Consider the following 19,896-nt stretch of genomic DNA (forward strand, 5'->3'; position numbering starts at 1 on the left):
AAGAAATCAATTTATTGACTATTGCGGGTATGTATGTTGAAAGACTATACGAAGACATTCAACTTTATGACTAAAATTATGTTTGGAACTGTGCAAATGCAGGATAAGCTACAGTATAATTGCACTATGGCCCCCAGCTAGCTACTTAGAGAAGTGGTAGACCTGGTAGCCTGCTGGCTGTGTGTAACAGCTTTTCAGTTGTTTACACTAATCCGTGATGTAGTATAGCCTGCTACTGTAGCGGTGGACGACTTAATAAAGACAACAGATGTACTGTTATGTCAGGTAAAAGGGATTTATTAAAGCATGAAAACATTGTTGGATGTGCATCGTTGCATACATTACATGGACACATTAAAACATACATTAAAACAATACAGCTCACAACTTGAAGATGGTACCGCTTGTGCTAAAATAATGAGTTCAACTCCATCTTTAGAAACATCTAGTTAAGACTGTATGGCTTTTCCGACATTTGTGAAGAGACTGTTTATTGTAAGGGAGTTCTCCACCCTCACCAACTTTAGGATAGGCACACAGTGATTTGCGCTTTCTTCTGTAGGTTGACCTATCGAGATGGTGTTCAGTATTGGGGTTTGAGTCATTGGTACCCTCTTACACAGTAATAACACAGTACTGTTACACAATATCAGGTCTGAGATGTTCGCCCTGTTCATATGACTCATTTGAATAATACCACTCCATTCAATCCCTATGTACATGACTACAGATCGCATTGCGCTTTTCCTGCTGGCTGCCAATCCAAGGCATCAGAACTTTAAAAAAACAACAACAAATGCAATGTGCAGGGCAGAAGCGTTAATGCATGTCTTTGTCTTTAGGATTCCAGCTCTACATTTGCACTTCTACATACACACCTGTACTTAGACACCTGCTCATTTGGTTTAACATACTCTTATACTCAGACCATTGTTCATCTAAAAACAGAATACTTCAATTCCTGTGTATTGAGAATCCATACAATCTGTTTCAGCAAAAGAATAAGAAATGAGCAGTGTCCTTTTTATTGCGTAACATTTAATACAAAAACAGCACTGTGACACAGTGCATGGTAAAGTGACATTCGCAGTGTAACTTTGATGTCATATTTGTACAGTGAATTTTGATGCCCCCAAACCACAAACCAGTTATTTAAACTGTCTTTGACAACACTGTCTACTTTCTTCTCTCTTAGATGTTTATATCTGATGCATTTCAAAGTGCTTTTATTTTGTACATGAAAGAAGAACTGCTCTCTTTGAGGTAAATTACCATCTCTTATGACAGATTTTGTATGTGATGTTGCATTTGCTCCACTTGTTTTGTGAAATGGAAAGTCGTGTTTTTTTCCCACCTGATTTACACTTTAGACTGCCGGACATCCTTCCACTCCATCTTAGTGTTCTGCAGCGCCTGAGTCTTCTTCTCATCCACCTGCACATAGTCCACCCTGTGTTCATCAGCAAGGAGGGGCTTCTGGAAGACATCCCAGCAGAGTTGGTGTACAGTCAACTATGGTAATGACATTATTCAATCAAAACCTGTATCCAGAATGGAACTACCAGTCTTACATTTTGGGTCCCGTGTGGCTCAGTTTGTGGAGCATAGCACTTTGTGGGTTTGATACTCACGGCGACCAGTATGAAAAAGTACTAAAAGGTATGCACTCACTGTAAGTTGCTCTGAAAAAGAGCATCTGTTAAATGACTAAAATGTAAATGTACATAGATTACCTTTCTCCCCTTTCTATAAAGTGAAAATCTATTTTAAATTGATGCTGTTTTGTCAGTTATTCAGTGGATATAATGCAATCTTATAGTTGCATGTAATATGTCCCCTATGCTTCAGACTGAAGGAAAGCATTACTATTCCTTTCGCTATGTTTTTTGCAGATTGAGAGTGAATGACTTGTCACCAAAACAATGAGTCACTGACATTATTGTCTCACAGTATGCAGCTGACTGATTCATTACTGTGGAAATGGACACAGCTACACCCTGCAAGTGCTATTTCATTCTTATCACACATTTGCTTGAATTTGAGCCAAAACCACAATGTAATGTATTGTTTACCTCTGGACTATTGAATCCAGATGGAAGATAGGACAATAAAAAATAAAAAAAATGAAATGATAGATACAATTTATGTATGTTGTTCACTGTTTTAAAGTCTGACCAGTATGTGTGTTTTCAAATACTATTTAAATGAAAACCATTTTGCACCCCTGCTCAGATGGTGACAGACCAATAATTTGGCTTGATTTCTAACATACGAGTCAATGCAAAAGTGGCACTTCAAGAAAATGTCACATACAGAATACAGATAAGGAGTCACCCAAGGACCTGTTGCCTAGATACAGGCGCATGGCACATTCAATTGGAGATTGAACGATAAGAGTGAGCAAAGCAACAAATATCAGATTATTCCCCTAGATTGGTAATAGTAGCAATAATGAAAATGTATGACACCAATCTATCTACTATCATGCGTACCAATTAAGCATGCAGAGACAAAGCTGTATTACTGTAAAGGGAATTTTCCAATTAAAAAGTAATTGCCCACACACACTAGAATGACCAGAGGGAATTGTAGTGGATGATGACTGTCATTTGAAGTCCTTAAAGCTGCCAGTGGTAGCTCAAAGTGAAAGACAGGCACTTCTAATGCCGTTAAATGGTTGAATTGAGCCCATGTCTTGCTTTGGAGACAAACCCATTCCCACCATTTGACCTCTATTTATTCAATCAAGCTTACCTTTTGCACGGGAGACGGGGATGCGGAATTGAAATCCAGTGAAAGGTAGTCAAGGTTTGATCTCCTAAGCCACGGCTGGGTGGCTCCCTCGTTTGTAGAGAAGAACAGCGGCCTTGACTCCTGAAATTAAAGTAATCTCACTTACAATGAGGCTCACTTCATATTCATCTCTGAATATGTTGTCATATGGTCCACCAATGCTGAACACTTTCCATTTGTATCGCTAGTTTCAGGTGAAGATCAATTGTCATATTTTAAGCCTTTCTTGGTACTGCAAACATGAATTAATAATTGTGATGCTCAAACCTTTATTCCTTTGCTTTAGGCAGTTTGAAACTCTGAGTTTAGACACAACTGCTGAATTATTCATGGAAGGGGAGGAAAGCAGTCTACCTATACAGTGACTAGGGTACTTTTCTCTCTCTCTGTATATTGTGGAAATGAAAGTGTATATGTATAACTATTTGTGATGTCAATATACATGCAGAAGGTAACTTTACTGTTGGAATGCTGCTGGCTTCTTGGTCTCCTTTAATTCCCAGTTGTCCTTGTCTTCTCTCCAGTAGGACTTGCAGTGAATTTCTATGAACAACACAAACAAACATATCAACACACAAACAAATTAATCCATTTGTCCCTCCTTTTTTCATTTTAGAATTTGGACAGAAAGAGAGCTGAGAGGTCAGGGTGGATATAGTTATATCTCTGACTCACCCTGGCTCTGTCATGGTTCTGATCAGAAGCATATGGGTCGGACATTCTCTGATAGTGGACAGGCCCCTCAGGTCCAGTGGTGGAGGCCGGGCTGCGAACCAGAGAAACAACATGGTGAGGTGAGGCAAGCAACCCTCAAATCCTCTATCGGACAATAATGATCAGGTCTACTTTTCTCCAAACAAAGGGCATTTGTGTTGAAATAGCAATATTTCAGAAAGAGCCATGCTGAAAATACTATCCCAAAAGAAGACTTTCACAGACGAAGACATGTATCCAATAGTGGGTCTTGTGGGAGTCACAAGGTTCAATAGAATGTAAAACCTTATTCACTTTGCTTTCAGAAAAATACATGCTTATGAAAGCATTTTTTATGCTTCCTCTACTGAGTACGATGATTGAATAGATTATGTAGCCCTTTAGACGGGACTTTTTCCTTCCTTTTTGCTCATTACCTCTCCTGCGTGGTTTGAGATCCCTGTTGATTGGAGGTGGTTCTAAATCCCCAGGTAGACCTGCAGTGGGAAAGGGGGTGGGAGCGAGAGGGGCCTCTGTTTTGCCATTAGCCTTGAGGAAGCTGATTGTAGTGGGGCTCATAGGGATGTAGCCGTCCGACACATCTTCACCAACACAGACAGTTGGAGAGGCCATGGGCACGTACGAGTCCTCATGGCAGTTTGGACTTTGAGTGGCAATGAAATGTGGCTGCAAAAAGACAACAAGACCAGGCCAACTTGGAAATGTGTAGTAGACTATGGCTTATAATGATGTAGAAAGGTCACTTGTAAATCCTGTATTGTTGTTTGACATTCAAGAATGCAAAAAATGACAGTTAACAATTATTACCTGCTATGAACTGTCCAACAACAACATGTCCAAAATATTTTGTAGTATTGAAAATGCCCATCAGTTCCCATCAATTGCAAGTACATGTGTTCTTACCAAATTAAGACTGAGCCTTTTGTTCCTGCTCCTCAGTGCACTGCCCTCAATGTCTTCTAGATTAGACAGAAATATAGCTGATGAAGGCAGTTGTGATGTTATATAACAGAAAAAATGACACTGTGTGGTTGGAAACATGATTGGTCAGAATCAATACATGTGCTGACTGTATATATTACATATACCGTATAATGTATACCAGTTTATGGAGCTAGGTATGAAGGGCCTAGACTGAAGGACTCTGCTGGTTATATACTGTACCTCTTCTGAAGTGGTCTGGCAGGCCTGAGAGAGAGATCCTCCGGGGGATGAGTGCAGGTTGGCCTGTGAGCTGCTGCCCAACCCCATCCAGAGGCCCATGGGAGCCCTCATCACTAAGGTGCTCTGAGAGGTGGATAGACTTGGGGGGCAGAGGAGGGGGAGTGAGTCCATCAGTAGTTACCTCCAATATGGCAGAAGAATATGGCTTATCAAACTGGAAGATGTCGGGTGTACGGTTGAGAGTTCGAGGAGAGGAAGAGGATGACGTGGGGCCACATGGGGCGCTGAAAGGGGGGTCATGCATCCTTATGTGGGGGAAGGGGGACGAAGATGGTCCAGTGTGGGGAAAGGGGGACAGAGATGGTCCAGTGTGGGGAAAGGGAGACCGAGAAGGATCAGTTGAAGAGAAGACATCTTCTGTAGTAGCGTCTGAAGAATTCTGTTCCAGAGATCGCTCAGAGTTTGAAAAGCTGTCACATCTATAAAAGAAAGAAAAAGGAAAACACCGTGCTTATCGTTTATCATCATTAAAACAATGTGTGGATATGGTGTCCAGTTTGAGGTTTGAGAAGTATAGACTACATACCTAAAGATGCTGAACCTCCCTGTCTCACACTGTGAGAGGAAGAGGTAGTCCATTGGATGGTTGGGATTCATCAGGCTGGGCATCTCAACTCTGCTGTTGCCATAGGCCATGAAGTCATGGTTGGAAATGAATGACATATTTCGGGAGAGAGCAGGTGAAGGCTGCTGGGAGGTTGGGTTGTGCGTAAAACCTTCCTCTGATTCTGAAAAAACAGATATGTGGGGAGAGAGCAAGAGAGAGAGAATATAAGGAATAGAGGGAAAAGAGAGAAGAAATCCATAGTTTCTACATTAGTTCTGAGCTGGCTCAGAATGATGTTACATTCATTAGGCCAGAGTCAAGCAGGAATCCTGATGTGTCTCTTGACAAATGTGATCTCTGAGACGTAGTTGTCAATGATCTCCAGCAGGTGGCAGTGGAATGAATTTGAGCAGTGCTTCAAATGCTTTTGCTCTTGTCCATGCCCCTTTACCGTAAACAAAGCCCCTACCATATAGCTATTCAGACTGAGCAGCCCCTCTGCTAAAACAACATCCACTATGGTACATTATAATCACAACACCTGTGTATGTATAAACATGTTGTATGTTGTATAAACATGTGACATGCATATAAACATTATCTCACCAGCACCATAAAACATAAGAATGAGAAGAAAAAAGAGCAGGAAAAATATGGAAAAAAGAAAGACCATTCTTAACTTCTCCAAACCATATATAATACATATTTTGTGTCTGTGTTAAAGCGCATTCAGAAAGTACTCAGACCCTTAACTTTTTCCACATTTTGTTAGTTTACAGCCTTATTCTAAAATGGCTTAAATAAAAATGTCCTCATCAATCTAGAGACAACCATCTCTGCAGCACTCCACCAATCAGGCCTTTATGGTAGAGTGGCCAGCTGGAAGCCACTCCTCAGTAAAAGGCACATGACAGCCTGCTCGGAGTTTGCCAAAAGTTTGCCAAAAGACTCTCAGAGCATGAGAAACAAGATTCTCTGGTCTGAGGAAACCAAGATTGAACTCTTTCACCTGAATGCTAAGCATCATGTCTGGAGGAAACCTGATACCATCCCTATGGTGAAGCATGGTGGTGGCAGCATCATGCTGTGGAGATGTTTTTCAAATGCAGGGACTGGGAGACTAGTCAGGATCGAGGGAAAGATGAACGGAGCTCAGACTGGGGTGAATGTTCACCTTCCAACAGGACAACGACCCTAAGCACAGAGCCAAGACAATGCAGGAGTGGCATCGGGACAAGGCTCTGAATGTCCTCGAGTGGCCTAGCCGGAGCCCGGACTTGAACCTGATCGAACATCTCTGGAGAGACCTGAAAATAGCTATGCAGCGACGCTCCCCATCCAACCTGACAGAGATTGAGAGGATCTGCAGAGAATAATAGGAGAAACTCCCCAAATACAGGTGTGCCAAGCTTGTAGCATCATGCCCAAGAAGACTCAAGGCTGTAATCGCTGCCAAAGGTGCTTCAACAAAGTACTGAGTAAAGGGTCTGTATACTTATGTAAATGTGATATTTCAAAATGTCTAAAAACCTGTTTTTGCTTTGTCACTATGGGGTATTGTGTGTAGATTGATGAGGGGGGAAACAATTTAATTAATTTTAGTATAAGGCTGTAAAGTAACAAAATGTGGAAATTGTCAAGGGGTCTGAATCATTTCCAAATGCGCTGTATAGTTGTGTTTTTGAGTTTTCTACTGAAAATGTTTGAGGCAAGGTGCTGACTAGTGGAACACAGCTATAACTATTTGTTTTCTTATAAAATAGTTTTAGTTGAGCAGTGAGACATGCAGACAGGAGTGTGAGATCTATATGGTCAGGATATAAGGGGAAACATCCATGTTATCATCATTCACACGTTGCTTAAGTAGTATTTCACTTAATCATTGGTCATCATCTCTGCTTGGCTTTCAGTAACTGAGTTCATTATAGTTATAAAGACCTAGTACGGGTGTCAGTATGGGGGAGATAACATGGGTTTGTTCTATAAACGCTTTGTATATTTATATTTCTACAGACAATGTCAATTTCTACAGACACTGTGAAAAAATGAATACTGAATGCTCTAATTAGTTATGTATTTATAAGACTCATACTGTAACATCAGGCAGAGCCTAAACTTCTTATTTTTTCAGCACACGAAACAGCAGATAAAAATAAACAATTGTGGCAGTATCTCTCGTGTGTTTCTTTCACAATGGATTTATCAGTGTGTGGATTGAATTACGTTCACATTCATACATTTAGTATTTTCTTCTTTTTATGTGTAATGAATAGTCAACAAGTTCAGAATTTCATTGACTTAATGTCTCACATTGTGTTATCTTTCCCAGTTATGTGTAAACCTGGGGTTTGCTACTGTTCCTATGGGCTATAATCTCTCATCTTTGTCTGGATATCATGTAGTCTGCCCTATCTGCTCCACACAGACAACAATGTTTTACTAAATGTTCCAACTGCCAACTCTTATTAACTCCAAACCAGGGAGAGAGCTGTGGAAAAGACATGAAGGCAAGAGAGTATGGTTTCTAAGGATTCAAGCTTCCACCTCCAACTGTTCAAGCATCACCATGGCTGAACTTCCATGCCTGTAGAGAGTTGTAATGTCTATGGCACTATGAGTTTCACAGAGAAAGATAGCTAGTAACGGAATTGGGTAAAATAAATCAGATTTTACTGCAGCTCTGTCCACCGCTTAACTATGTTTGTAATAAAAAAATATAAAAAAATGTCACTTTGGTACATTTTTCAGATGTAAGTGGTGTCTTTTCAAAATGTTGAAGTTAATCTCAAACTAGTTTTTATTAAATATAATTAGTAAAACTTTATTGGTGTATATCACCTTGTCACACCTGTCTTTGTGATTGTCTCCACCCCCCTCCAGGTGTTGACCATCTTCCCCATTATCCCCTGTGTATTTATACCTGTGTTCTCTGTTTGTCTGTTGCCAGTTTGTCTTGTTTGTCAAGTCCAGCATTTTTGTTCTCAGCTCCTGCTTTTCCCAGTCTCTCTTTTTCTTGCCCTCCTGGTTTTGACCCTTGCATGTCCTGACTCTGAGCCCGACAGCCGACCTGTACCTTTGCCCCACCTCTGGATTATTGACGTCTGCCTACCCTGAGCCTGCCTGCTGTCCGGTACCGTTGCCCTACCTCTGGTTCACTGACCCCTGCCTGCCTTGACCTGTCTATTGCCTGCCCTTGTTGGATTATTAAACCATTGTTAATTGGACGTGTCTTCATCCTGGTCTTACATTCATACCTGATACACCTTTTCTATGTGACTTTTCAACTGATACATTATCACATATCTCTCTGCTTAACAAAATCCATCAGTTTACAGTGTATTTCAGATAATGAGTGGAATATATTGTTATATACCACCCAGGTATTTCAGCAGTGCATTGAATGGACACTTCCGGTTTCTTTTATAGTGTTTTTCACTCTGTGTATTTAAATACTTTATTCTCTACATAACTCATTATAATATACTGTATCTGCTACTGTACATTGTATTTTTGTTATACTGTTTATACACACTGTCTATTTATATGCTGGATTCTTGACATAGCTCACTGTAATAAATCTTTTTTTAAATTTTTTACCTTTATTTTACTAGGCAAGTCAGTTAAGAACAAATTCTTATTTTCAATGACGGCCTAGGAACAGTGGGTTAACTGCCTGTTCAGGGGCAGAACGACAGATCTGTACCTTGTCAGCTCGGGGATTCGAACTTGCAACCTTTCGGTTACTATTGCTGTACATATCATCCTTAATACATATTTGTGGTGTATATACGGATAGATTGTGTTTGGATGACTTATTTAGTGTTATTTGGGTTGTTAACTTAAGGATCTAACCCTTTGAAAAAATGTTTGCCTAAAATAACATCTACATTTAAATGCCTGTAGCTCAGGACCTGAAGCAAGGATATGCATATTATTGATATCATTTGAAAGGAAACACTTTGAAGTTTGTGGAAATGTGAAATCAATGTAGGAGAATATAACACAATAGACCTGGTAAAAGATAATACAAAGAAAAAAACATGTTTTTTTTAAATACATCTTTGAAATACAAGAGAGAGGTCACAATGTACTCACCTCCGGGTAAGCGCAATTTCGATTTTGGCCACTAGATGACAGCAGTTTATGTGCAAAATTTTACACTGATTCAATGAACCATTGCATTTCTGTTCAAATGTTGTATCAAGACTGCCCAAATGTGCCTAATTGGTTTATTAATACATTTTCAAGTTCATAACTGTGCACTCGCCTCAAACAATAGCTTGGTATTCTTTCACTGTAATAGCTACTGTAAATTGGACAGTGCAGTTAGATTAACAATCATTTAAGTTTTCTGCCCGTATCAGATATGTCTATGTCCTGGGAAATGTTCTTGTAGCTGGGAGGGGTCACCAAGTTTGTATAGGTTAATTGAATTTGTTCTGACATTTCTTGATTTCTTGATTTTAGTTTTTGATTTACTTGTGTACTTTTTAAAAACATTTTACTGCACTGTTAGAAGTTAGTAACACAACCATTTCGCCGCACCCGCTATAACATCTTCTAAATTATGTACGTGACCAATACACTTTGATTCGATTTGATTTGATTATTTCCGAATGGTAGCACATAGAGTGACTTTCCACTTTGTACTATTGAAGCACACTGGTTGAAGTATTTACAACCACATCACATTTGGTTTTGACCTTCCAATGTAAATTGATGTAAATTTATACATTTATGAAAAAATATAGATTTGTACAGTGCTCAGCTACATACACTGAACAAAAATATAAATGCAACATGAAACAATTTCAAAGATTTTATTAAGTTGCAGTTCATATAAGGAAATCAGTCAATTTAAATAAATAAATGAGGCCCTAATCTACGAATTTCACATGGCTGGGAATACAGAAATACATCTGTTGGTCACAGACACCTTAAAAAAAGGAAAGGGCGTGGATCAGAAAACCAGTCAGTATTTGGTATGACCGCCATTTGCCTCATGCAGCGAGACACATCTCCTTCGCATAAGGTTAATCAGGCTGTTGATTGTGGCATGTGGAATGTTGTCCCACTCCTCTTCAACGGCTGTGTGAAGTTGCTGGATATTGGTGGGAACTGTTACATGCTGTTGTACACGTTGATCCAGAGCATCCCAAACATGCTCAATGGGTGAAATGTCTGGTGAGTATGCAGACCACTGGGACATTTTCAGCTTCCAGGAATTGTGTATAGATCCTTGCGACATGGGGCAGTACATTATCATGCTAAAACATGAGGTGATGGTGGTGGATGAATGGCACGACAATGGGCCTCAGGATCTCATCACGGTATCTCCATCTATTAAATGCAATTGTGTTCATTGTCCGTAGCTTATGCCTGCTCTTACCATAAACCCACCTCCATCACAGCACTCTGTTCACAACATTGACATCAGCAAATAGCTCGGCCACACGAGGCCATACACGCTGTCTGCCATCTGCCAGTTACAGTTGAAACTGGGATTCATCCGTGAAGAGCACACTTCTCCAGTGTGTCAGTGGCCATCTAAGATGAGAATTTGCTCACTGAAGTCAGTTACGACGCCAAACTGAAGTCAGGTCAAAACCCTGGTGAGGACGACGAGCACGCAGATGAGCTTCCCTGAGACGGCTTCTGACAGTTTGTGCAGAAATTCTTCGGTTGTGCAAACCCACAGTTTCATCAGCTAGTTGGCTAGTCTCAAACGTTCTCACAGGGGAAGAAGCTGGATATGGAGGTCCTGGGCTGGCCTGGTTACACGTGGTCTGTGTTTGTGAGCTGGTTGGACGTACTGCCAAATTCTCTTAATCGATGTTAGAAGCGGTTTATGGTAGAGAAATTAACATTCAATTCTTTGGCAACAGCTCTGGTGGACATTCCTGCAATCAGCATGCCAATTGGACACTCCACTCAAAACTTCAGACATCTATGGCATTGTGTTGTGTGACAAAACTGCACATTTTAGCTTCTTGACATGCCACACCTGTCAGGTGGATGGATTATCTTGACAAATGAGAAATGGTCACTAACAGGGATGTAAACACATTTGTCCACAAAATTTGAGAAAAATAATATTTTTGTGCGTATGGATCATTTTTGGGGTCTTTTATTTCAGCTCATGAAACATGGGACCAACACTTTACAAGTTGCGTTTATATTTTTGTTCAGTGTATGTAAAATAGGCACTGTAATGTTTTGGTTCAGTACAGTAGTTATCTGTTTTGAGACGTTTGATTAAGTGACAGTTAAATGTACTGTTAACAAATGACAAGACAATCATATAAAAAGTCATATGAATATTGCATTGTGAAAAGAAAATACTTGAATATTGAAAGAGTTATTTGGTGCAGTGAACAAGTGACTTTGTGAATTTGTTTGTTGTACAGATGTAGGATCTTAATTTGAGACAATTTGCTACATCAGGAATATAATTATTTAGCAACAGAAAATGTGAATTGTTATGTAGATTTTAATTAATGAACATCTTTGTAGGGGTTGATACATTTTTCGTAAGGGAAAATCAAGTCAGAAATTTCTAAGTGCAAGTTACAAACTTCAGAAGCCTTTTTAAAACTGAAATACACTACAAGTTTTAAACGTCCCGCATTGTAGGAAAGATCCTGCAACAGGGTGATCAAATTAAGATCCTACATCTGTACTTAGTCAACTGAAAATCAGTTTTGAAACATGAGTCATTTTGATTATCTGTTTACATTGTTGTATGAAGAGTTGTACCCCACACTGGTTAAAAATGTACCACACACTAGGGAAAAATGCATCAAAGTGAAAAAAGTGAAAAAAACTGTAACACTCAGAATCTCTCTGCAAAATCATTTGATTATTGCTACAACATTGAGGTAGGTGAGTGCGTGCATGTATGCATGTGTGAGTGCATTCCTATTTGCGAGTTTGTGTGTGGTGTGTGTGTGCATACATCTTTGTATTTCTATCATTTAGTGTGCATGTATAGTGCATTAGGACATTTTTCACACCCCTTCCCCTTTTCCACATTTTGTTACATTACAGCCTTATTTTAAAATGGATTACATAAAAAAAAAATCCTCATCAATCTACACACAATAGTCCATAATGACAACGCAAAACATTTTAAAAAAAAGTTTTGCAAATTTATGACAAATAAAAGCTGAAATACCTTATTTACATAAGTATTCAGACCCTTTGCTATTAGACTCGAAATTGGGCTCAGGTGCATCCTGTTTCCATTGATCATCCTTGACAGTGGTGACGTGTCATTCAGGGCAGGTAGGGCAGAACCCCACCTGTTTTGAGACACACCTGTTTAGCTATAAAATATATATATATAATTTATTTTTGTGGGCCTGTTTTGCATGTTATTTTGGCATTAAAAACGTGTGAAATGTCAGTCTGCAAATTATGTAAAAAATAATAATAATTGAGTTAATAAAGCCACAGACAAACATCTCTTTTTTGCTTTCACTACGTCACTGCAAAATGTACGGTTAGAGCTCGAACATTCAAGCCCCTTGGGTGCACCCATAGACTTAAATTAGAAGTGCCCATCCAAGAAGGCTCAAAGTCATTGGCCACAGATATATCTACCGCAGCTTTGATTAGACTGATCATGTCAACATCATACTTTCAAAAAGGAGTGATCATCATGCATCAAGTCGGCAATCTACTGGCAAAATCCTTTTCAATCCTTGTCATTGAAGAGAAAATATAGATAAAACGTTTCAGTGCTCATCGGCCATTGGACATAAACATTACACAACAAATTGGAAATCACAAATTAAACAATGAGTGCTAAAGCGCCACTGCAGCCCCGGGTTCGATCCCAGGCTGTGTCACAGCCGACTGTGACCGGGAGACCCATGAGTCAGCACACAATTGGTCCATCAACGTCCGGGTTAGAGGAGTGTTTAGTCCCTTTCTCCCTCATAATTTAGCCTACTATTCTGATTTGGTGGTACACATGTAGCCTATAGCCTGTATTAGAGAAATGTAATCATTGAATATTGTAAGAGCTTTCATTGTCTGTTTATATGCCCACTTTATTTATCCTACGTTCTGAATTCTGTGGCTGTACATTTCAAAAGTGCTGAACATTTTTTTATATTGACTACGTTCGTCCTAGCTCGCTCATTAATGTCTTAATCCAAATTACGGATTCACTCTTTTCCGCTCCTCGTCCCCTTATGCCATAGTTTGTTCTTCTCAGTTGTCGGTAGAAACCACATTTGTTTAAGCAAATCAGTCATATCAGCTATGTTTTTTTTAAAGACTGTAAATTAATCTGAATTAACTGTTTCGCTGCCAGAAAAGGCTCCGATGATAGCCAGGTATAGCAGCGATAAGGATTCACTACATGGTGCTGGAAAGATTGGGACATCTTTATGTAGGCCCTAACAGTTTGTTGGCACCATTTGTCACCGTTATAGTGCAATTAACTTATTGTTAAGTGTGGTGTTGTGCTGTGTAGTGGCTTTGCTGGCAATGTGGGGAGTTTGCCCCACCAAGATATACATGCTAAAATCGCCACTGATCCATGAGATGTTTCTACAACTTGATTGAAGTCCACCTGATGTAAATTCTATTGATTGGACATGATTTGGAATGGGACACACCTGTCTATAAAAGGTCTCACAGATAACCGTGCATGCAGAGCAAAAACCAAGCCATGAGGTTGAAGGAATTGTCCATAGAGCTCCGTGACAGAATTGTGTCAAGGCAGAGATCTGGAAAAGGGTAACAAAAAATCTCTGCATCATTGAAGGTCCCCAAGAACACAGTGGCCTCCAATGGAAGAAGGTTGGAACCACCAAACCTGCCAAACTGAGCAATCGAGGGAGAAGTGCCTTGGTCAAGGAGGTGATTCTGACAGAGCTACGGAGTTCCTCTGTGGAGATGGGAGAACCTTCCAGAATGACAACCATCTCTGCAGCACTCATTCAGACCTTTATGGTAGAGTGGCCAGATGGAAACCACTCCTCAGTAAAAGGCACATGACAGCCTGCTTGGATTTTGCAAAAAGGCACCTTAAGGACTCTCAGACCATGAGAAACAAAATTCTCTGGTCTGATGAAACCAAGATTCAACTCTTTGGCTTGAATGCCAAGCGTCACATCTGGAGGAAACCTGGCACCATCCCTATGGTGAAGCATGGTGGTGGCAGCATCATGCTGTGAGGATGTTTTTCAGCAGCGGGGACTCTGAGACTACTCAGGATCGACGGACAGATGAACGAAGCAAAGTACAGAGAGATCCTTGATGAAAACCTGCTCCAGAGCATTTTTGCCATGTTTATTGTTTTGTAGTGTGTTCATGTTTGAGTTTCTCTTATTAAAAAACCATGGACACTTACCACGCTGCGCATTGGGCCTCCGATCCTTCTCGCCTCTCCTCTTCAGACGAAGAGGAAAACCCTTACACTACATGACTACTCTGTCATAGGATGAAAGCCTCCAACAATAGTTGAATACCAAACTATGTTTCTCTATATTCTTTGTTGAAATTGAACTCATAAATGTGATTTTGTAACTAATACTAATAATTCATTTAATTTGTAAAGCGCATTTCTCACACCCAAGGCGCCTAAACTGTAACTGTAATTATCTGTGTCTCTGTACGAGTTCCTTACCTGTCCCATCATCCATACTCAGAGGTCCAAAGTGACAGATCTCCCTGATCTGACTGACCCAACTGTTCATCTCCTCCTCAGTCTTGGCCACTAGGTAGAACATGCGAGACGACGTCTTGACAACAAAGAGGTGCTGGTTCTGGAACTCCCTCTTGACCAGGCGTTGCTCCGTCTGCATCTGAACCTCACACTCTCTCAGGTCGATGGTGCGGATGGGCTTCTTTGAGGTCTTGTTTCGGTAGTACTCCAACACATCTGGGTTCCCACTCATACGTCCTCTTTGAAGAACAAACCAACGTCTCCTCCATGCCTAGGGGGCAGGGAACTACGCAGATTAACATACTGTACTGTTGCACCTTGTACGTATAGACAAATCAATATAATGCAATTATTCTGCACACATATGTAGACTAGTTGCCTTAGTTAGTTAGTAACCTTAGAAATATTTGGTTGGTAATCATGGTTGGTGTATTTTTATGTGACTTTAGGTTCAACCATGGCCTCAGCCATAGAATGTTGCTGTTCTCTATCAATGTTTATTTCATAGTTTTCCATCAGTGAAACATTTTAACATGGTAGCTCAATACAGAAAAATGTGAACGATTTTTACATCCCCTGACTGTGACTAAAGATTCTTTGTACAAAGCACTGTCTTTATCCTCATGTAGTTTCCAGCATTGTGACCTGTGTCAATCAGTTTATGTCACACGCATTTGCATCGGGGAACATACATTTTTAGTCATGGAAAATGTACCACTGCTCTTCTGACCACGTTCATTTAGCAACACAACCTTAATTTACCACAGCTATAGACAACACCCTTTTTCTTGCTTTTGGTACGGTTGTTGTGAGGAACTGACAACAACGTTTCCCAGAAGTGCTGAGAAGAGGAAGTTAATTCTATGTAGAAGAGAAGGTCTGACACGAACAAAAAGCTAATTGTACTGCAGTGTGGGTCACTACCGTATTGGGGGAGATTAAAAAGGCAACCTCTTTTTCTGCTGAAGTTTTTCATGCCAGAATGGATACCGATTAGTATAGGAGGGGTTTTTGTTTTCAGTAATGCTATGAGAATGTGATGCTTAGCTGGCTCTCTTCATTTTGATACTGGAATAAGTAGGCCTAACTGAAGTACTTCAAAATGTTGGTCTTGACCTCGTGGTCACTCACATGGGCTATGAGTCATATGCCAATCTATATACTAACTGTCAAATATTCATGACTGACTTCCATAGGCCTACTACGTCTGTTCTTCAATCTTCACCCATGTACTATTTAAAGCCATTTCCAATACCACCTTTGTAGCAGCATTTGTATATTTTTATACCGTTTTGACTAATACATTCAGTATTCAGGTGATTCATGCATTATTCTACCTGTCAAACATCTGTTGTCATGAAACACTGGATGGTCTGAAATGAAACCATAGCTGTGTTTGAGCTTTGAGAGTACATTTAATGAAACATCCTATCATAAAGAAGAAATGTGATTTGTTTTGAAGAGGCAGTGGTATTAGCATATTGGCAACAACACTTTTTGTAGTTGTCTGTGTTACACTATTATTCTTATCTCAGTTGACAAAGGAAATGTGTGCTATAACCCACCAGCTACCAATTTCAGGAATATGATGTTTATCTTTGTGATGATCTTTCAAGAGAGCTATGAACATGCTCAGAACGTTTGTTTGAAACCAAAACTCGGTCTTGTTGTGCCCACACTCATATTCAAATCAATCATAAACAGTGAACAAGTTGTAAATCCTCATTTGCATCACACAGTGCTAGGGAAGAGGACAGAGATACAGAGAGTAGGGCAGCTCATGTTCATCATCAGTGCTACATGTTCAGTATGTCAAAGCATATTTAAAATGCATGATGTGAGAATAATTAACACACGCATACGCATGCACACACTAGCACACGCACTCTACGCACACATACATTGTAATATTGTTGTATGGTGGTGTTATACATTTTGTATTCTAGATATGTAGTGGTATAATAATGTTGTATGATGTATCATTTTATCTTTGGCTTTATTTGTGATGTGAGTGTCTTAATGTGTTTGGACCCCAGGAAGAGTAGCTGCTGCCTTGGCTGCAGCTAATGGGGATCACTAATAAAAACAATACAAACATCCCCTAACGGGAAATATCCTCACACTCTAGAAACCTCTACAGAATCATGCATAAAAACACTTCCTTGTTGTGGTGATAATGGCCTTATTGAGTGCGAACTCAACTCTGCTGGAAGATAAACTAGGCCTATTCTATTGAGAGTGATGTTTTTAAACCATACCATTTTTGTTTGGAACATGTTTCCCAATGATATTTTTTATAAAATTAAAACTTTGAACTATTTTACCTCTACAGATCTGTCACGTTCTGACCGTAGTTCCTTTGTTTTGTCTTTATTTTAGTATGGTCAGGGCGTGAGTTGGGGTGGGCAGTCTATGTTTGTTTTTCTATGTTGTATTTTGCGTTTGGCCTGGTATGGTTCTCAATCAGAGGCAGGTGTCGTTAGTTCTCTGATTGAGAATCATACTTAGGTAGCCTTTTCCAACCAGTGTTTCGTGGGTGATTGTTTTCTGTGTCTCTGTGTTCTACACGGAAATGTTTCGGTTTTCCTTTCTGTCTTTCAATTTGTTATTTTGTATTTTTCGTGTTCAGTGATTTTGTTCATTAAAACATGACGAACACTTACCACGCTGCATAATGGTCCGATCTCTCATACTCCTCGTTAGAGGAGGACGAATCCCGTTACAAGAACCTTTAATTTGTTTTGGTTACCCTTACGCAGACATTGTCTTTTTATTTATTTAAATGTGGTTAACTTGTGTACTTATGTATGTTAACTTATGGGCCACTGACAATGCTAGCTGTGACCTCTGTGTGTTGGAGAATTGAAACTGTCTGTGACTTTCACTCTCTTAGTCTCATCATTAGTGTTTCTAAGAGCTAGCTGCTCTGGGCCTTCACTTGCAATGTGTAGGGAGTGATGAGTCCAATGTATGCCCACACACTTTTCTCTTGTGTATGGTTAGTCTGGTCCTTGCAAAGGGAAACATTGTTCTTCCGGTTTATCTGTGTCCTCCACAAAGCCCTTGAACTATTTTCCACCAAATAGTATTTCTGAAGTGACTCTCTTTCCAGTGAATTACCCCCTTAATCTGTGCTAGTTTTCAGAAAAGCCATCCTCCTCTCTACTCTGTAGTGCAAACAGAGTGCAAAAAGCCATCATAAAGCCTGGTCATTTCTGCCTGTCGGGTCATTCTGTACTGCTTGGCAGCGACAGTACTTCCCATGTTTTGCAATACACACCCAAATTTCACAGAACGAGAGGCCAACAGTCTCAACACACATCCCAGAATGGGTGGCCTCCCCCTTTCCTCCCTACACAACAACATTCTCACATGACCCCTACAGAAACATTGCAGATTGCCAGGCACTTGTCCCAGTTCACTTTTGGTCAAACATGCTAATCCAGACATGTTAACATTAGAGTATAATACACTTGAATTATTACTAAGAGGTAAACCCATCTGCAAAAAATATAAAATTCTAAACAAAGTTAAAAATGTAAACATTATGGTTTATAAGCAGTTTGATATGTTTAAAATACGTGCATTTACTGAAAGAGATTAAAATGCTATTTTCACAGTGCATTAATGATTCACATCAGCATGACCAGCAGTTATAACAGCATGTCCTACAGTATGTAATGGCCACTACTATAATGAGGAGGAAGACACTGGTGAGGTTGCATGAAAACACTGTTTACAAAAAGGCATACAATGGTCATTATTCTACATGCCTCTGCAAGCTTAATTTCAGAAAAGAAACCAACAGTATCTTGTGAACTAACGGCATAGCAGTGCAGCTGTGTTGATAACTGAGAATCACACACACACACACACACACACACACACACACACACACACACACACACACACACACACACACACACACACACACACACACACACACATTGTTCTGTCTGCAGCAGGAACTGGTACTACTATACTGCTTGGCTATAATGCATCACAATAGCACAGGAGCCAGCAACCCGCCCAGCCTGTTCCCCTACTCACGTATCTCTTTAGTTTCTTCTCAGGGGGAGATTTGATGAGCCAGCCAGTGCAGACCACATCCCCTGCACTCATCTTGACTGCAGAGGGAATCCGGCGTGTTTTCTGGATATAATTGTCTTTAGCACTGATGGCTGCTGCTGCTGTGAAACTGTGAGCAGCACCAGGCGATTCCTGTGTTCTTGTATACAGCCTACAGCCGTACCAAAAGGAGGAAGTCAAGCCATTGATCACACTGACAGACAAGGGGAGATGGAGAGAGAGAGAGAGAGAGAGGGAGGGAGGGAGGGAGGGAGGGAGGGAGGGAGGGAGGGAGGGAGGGAGGGAGAAAAAGGAGGGGAAGAGAGAGAGGGGGGAGATGTGCGTATGCTTGTCTGTAGATGTGTGTGGGTCTGCAGATTGTGTGGGTCTGACAGAGAGAGTGAGTAAGTGTGTGAGAGAGAGAGAGAGAGAGAGAGAGAGAGAGAGGAACATGTGCGTGCGTGTGTGTGTGTGTGTGTGTGTGTGTGTGTGTGTGTGTGTGTCTGTCTGTCTGTCTGTCTGTCTGTCTGTCTGTCTGTCTGTCTGTCTGTGTTTTCAGAGAAAAGACCAGCACATGAGAATATTTTTTTCTAAACAGAGCAGCACTCGTGGATGAGCTGTAGTTGAACTGTGTCTGGCTGAAAAGTGCTGTGGAGGGAGTTTCATGAGCCATCTGTCACATCAGCCCTCGCAATATTCAATATCTTAGTGTCAGAATACCGGTGTGTACCAAAATAAGAACCTCAGTCCTAGAACAACAACCATATCTACATGTACATACTACCTCAATCAGCCTGGCTAACCGGTGTCTGTATGTAGCCTCGCTACTTTTATAGCTTCGCTACTGTATATACCCTGTCTTTTTACTGTT

At 40.4% G+C, this 19,896-nt stretch overlaps 1 protein-coding gene across 4 annotated transcripts; it reads right to left on the minus strand.

Moving 5' to 3' along the window:
* Nucleotides 1-281: 281 nt before the first annotated feature.
* LOC112250237 (GRB2-associated-binding protein 3-like) lies at nt 282-19,390 on the minus strand. Of its 4 annotated transcripts, none has more exons than XM_024420206.2 (10): nt 19,008-19,390; nt 14,919-15,228; nt 5,258-5,459; nt 4,672-5,150; nt 4,411-4,463; nt 3,924-4,173; nt 3,469-3,559; nt 3,255-3,336; nt 2,755-2,874; nt 282-1,512 (listed from the first exon to the last, which is right to left on the minus strand). In XM_024420206.2, exons 1-10 carry the CDS (start codon nt 19,077-19,079, stop codon nt 1,360-1,362), a joined length of 1,812 nt encoding a protein of 603 aa, XP_024275974.1. In that variant the 5' UTR covers nt 19,080-19,390; the 3' UTR covers nt 282-1,359. The 4 variants fall into 4 exon arrangements, with proteins under 4 accessions (XP_024275974.1, XP_024275973.1, XP_024275976.1 ...); XM_024420205.2 differs by having other exon boundaries at nt 4,411-4,466; nt 19,008-19,388; XM_024420208.2 differs by having other exon boundaries at nt 4,411-4,466; nt 14,919-15,243; nt 19,008-19,388.
* Between the last annotated feature and the right edge of the window lie 506 nt (nt 19,391-19,896).

This window comes from Oncorhynchus tshawytscha, linkage group LG30 (genome assembly GCF_018296145.1).
Source record: "Oncorhynchus tshawytscha isolate Ot180627B linkage group LG30, Otsh_v2.0, whole genome shotgun sequence".
NCBI classification, from domain to species: Eukaryota; Metazoa; Chordata; class Actinopteri; order Salmoniformes; family Salmonidae; genus Oncorhynchus; species Oncorhynchus tshawytscha.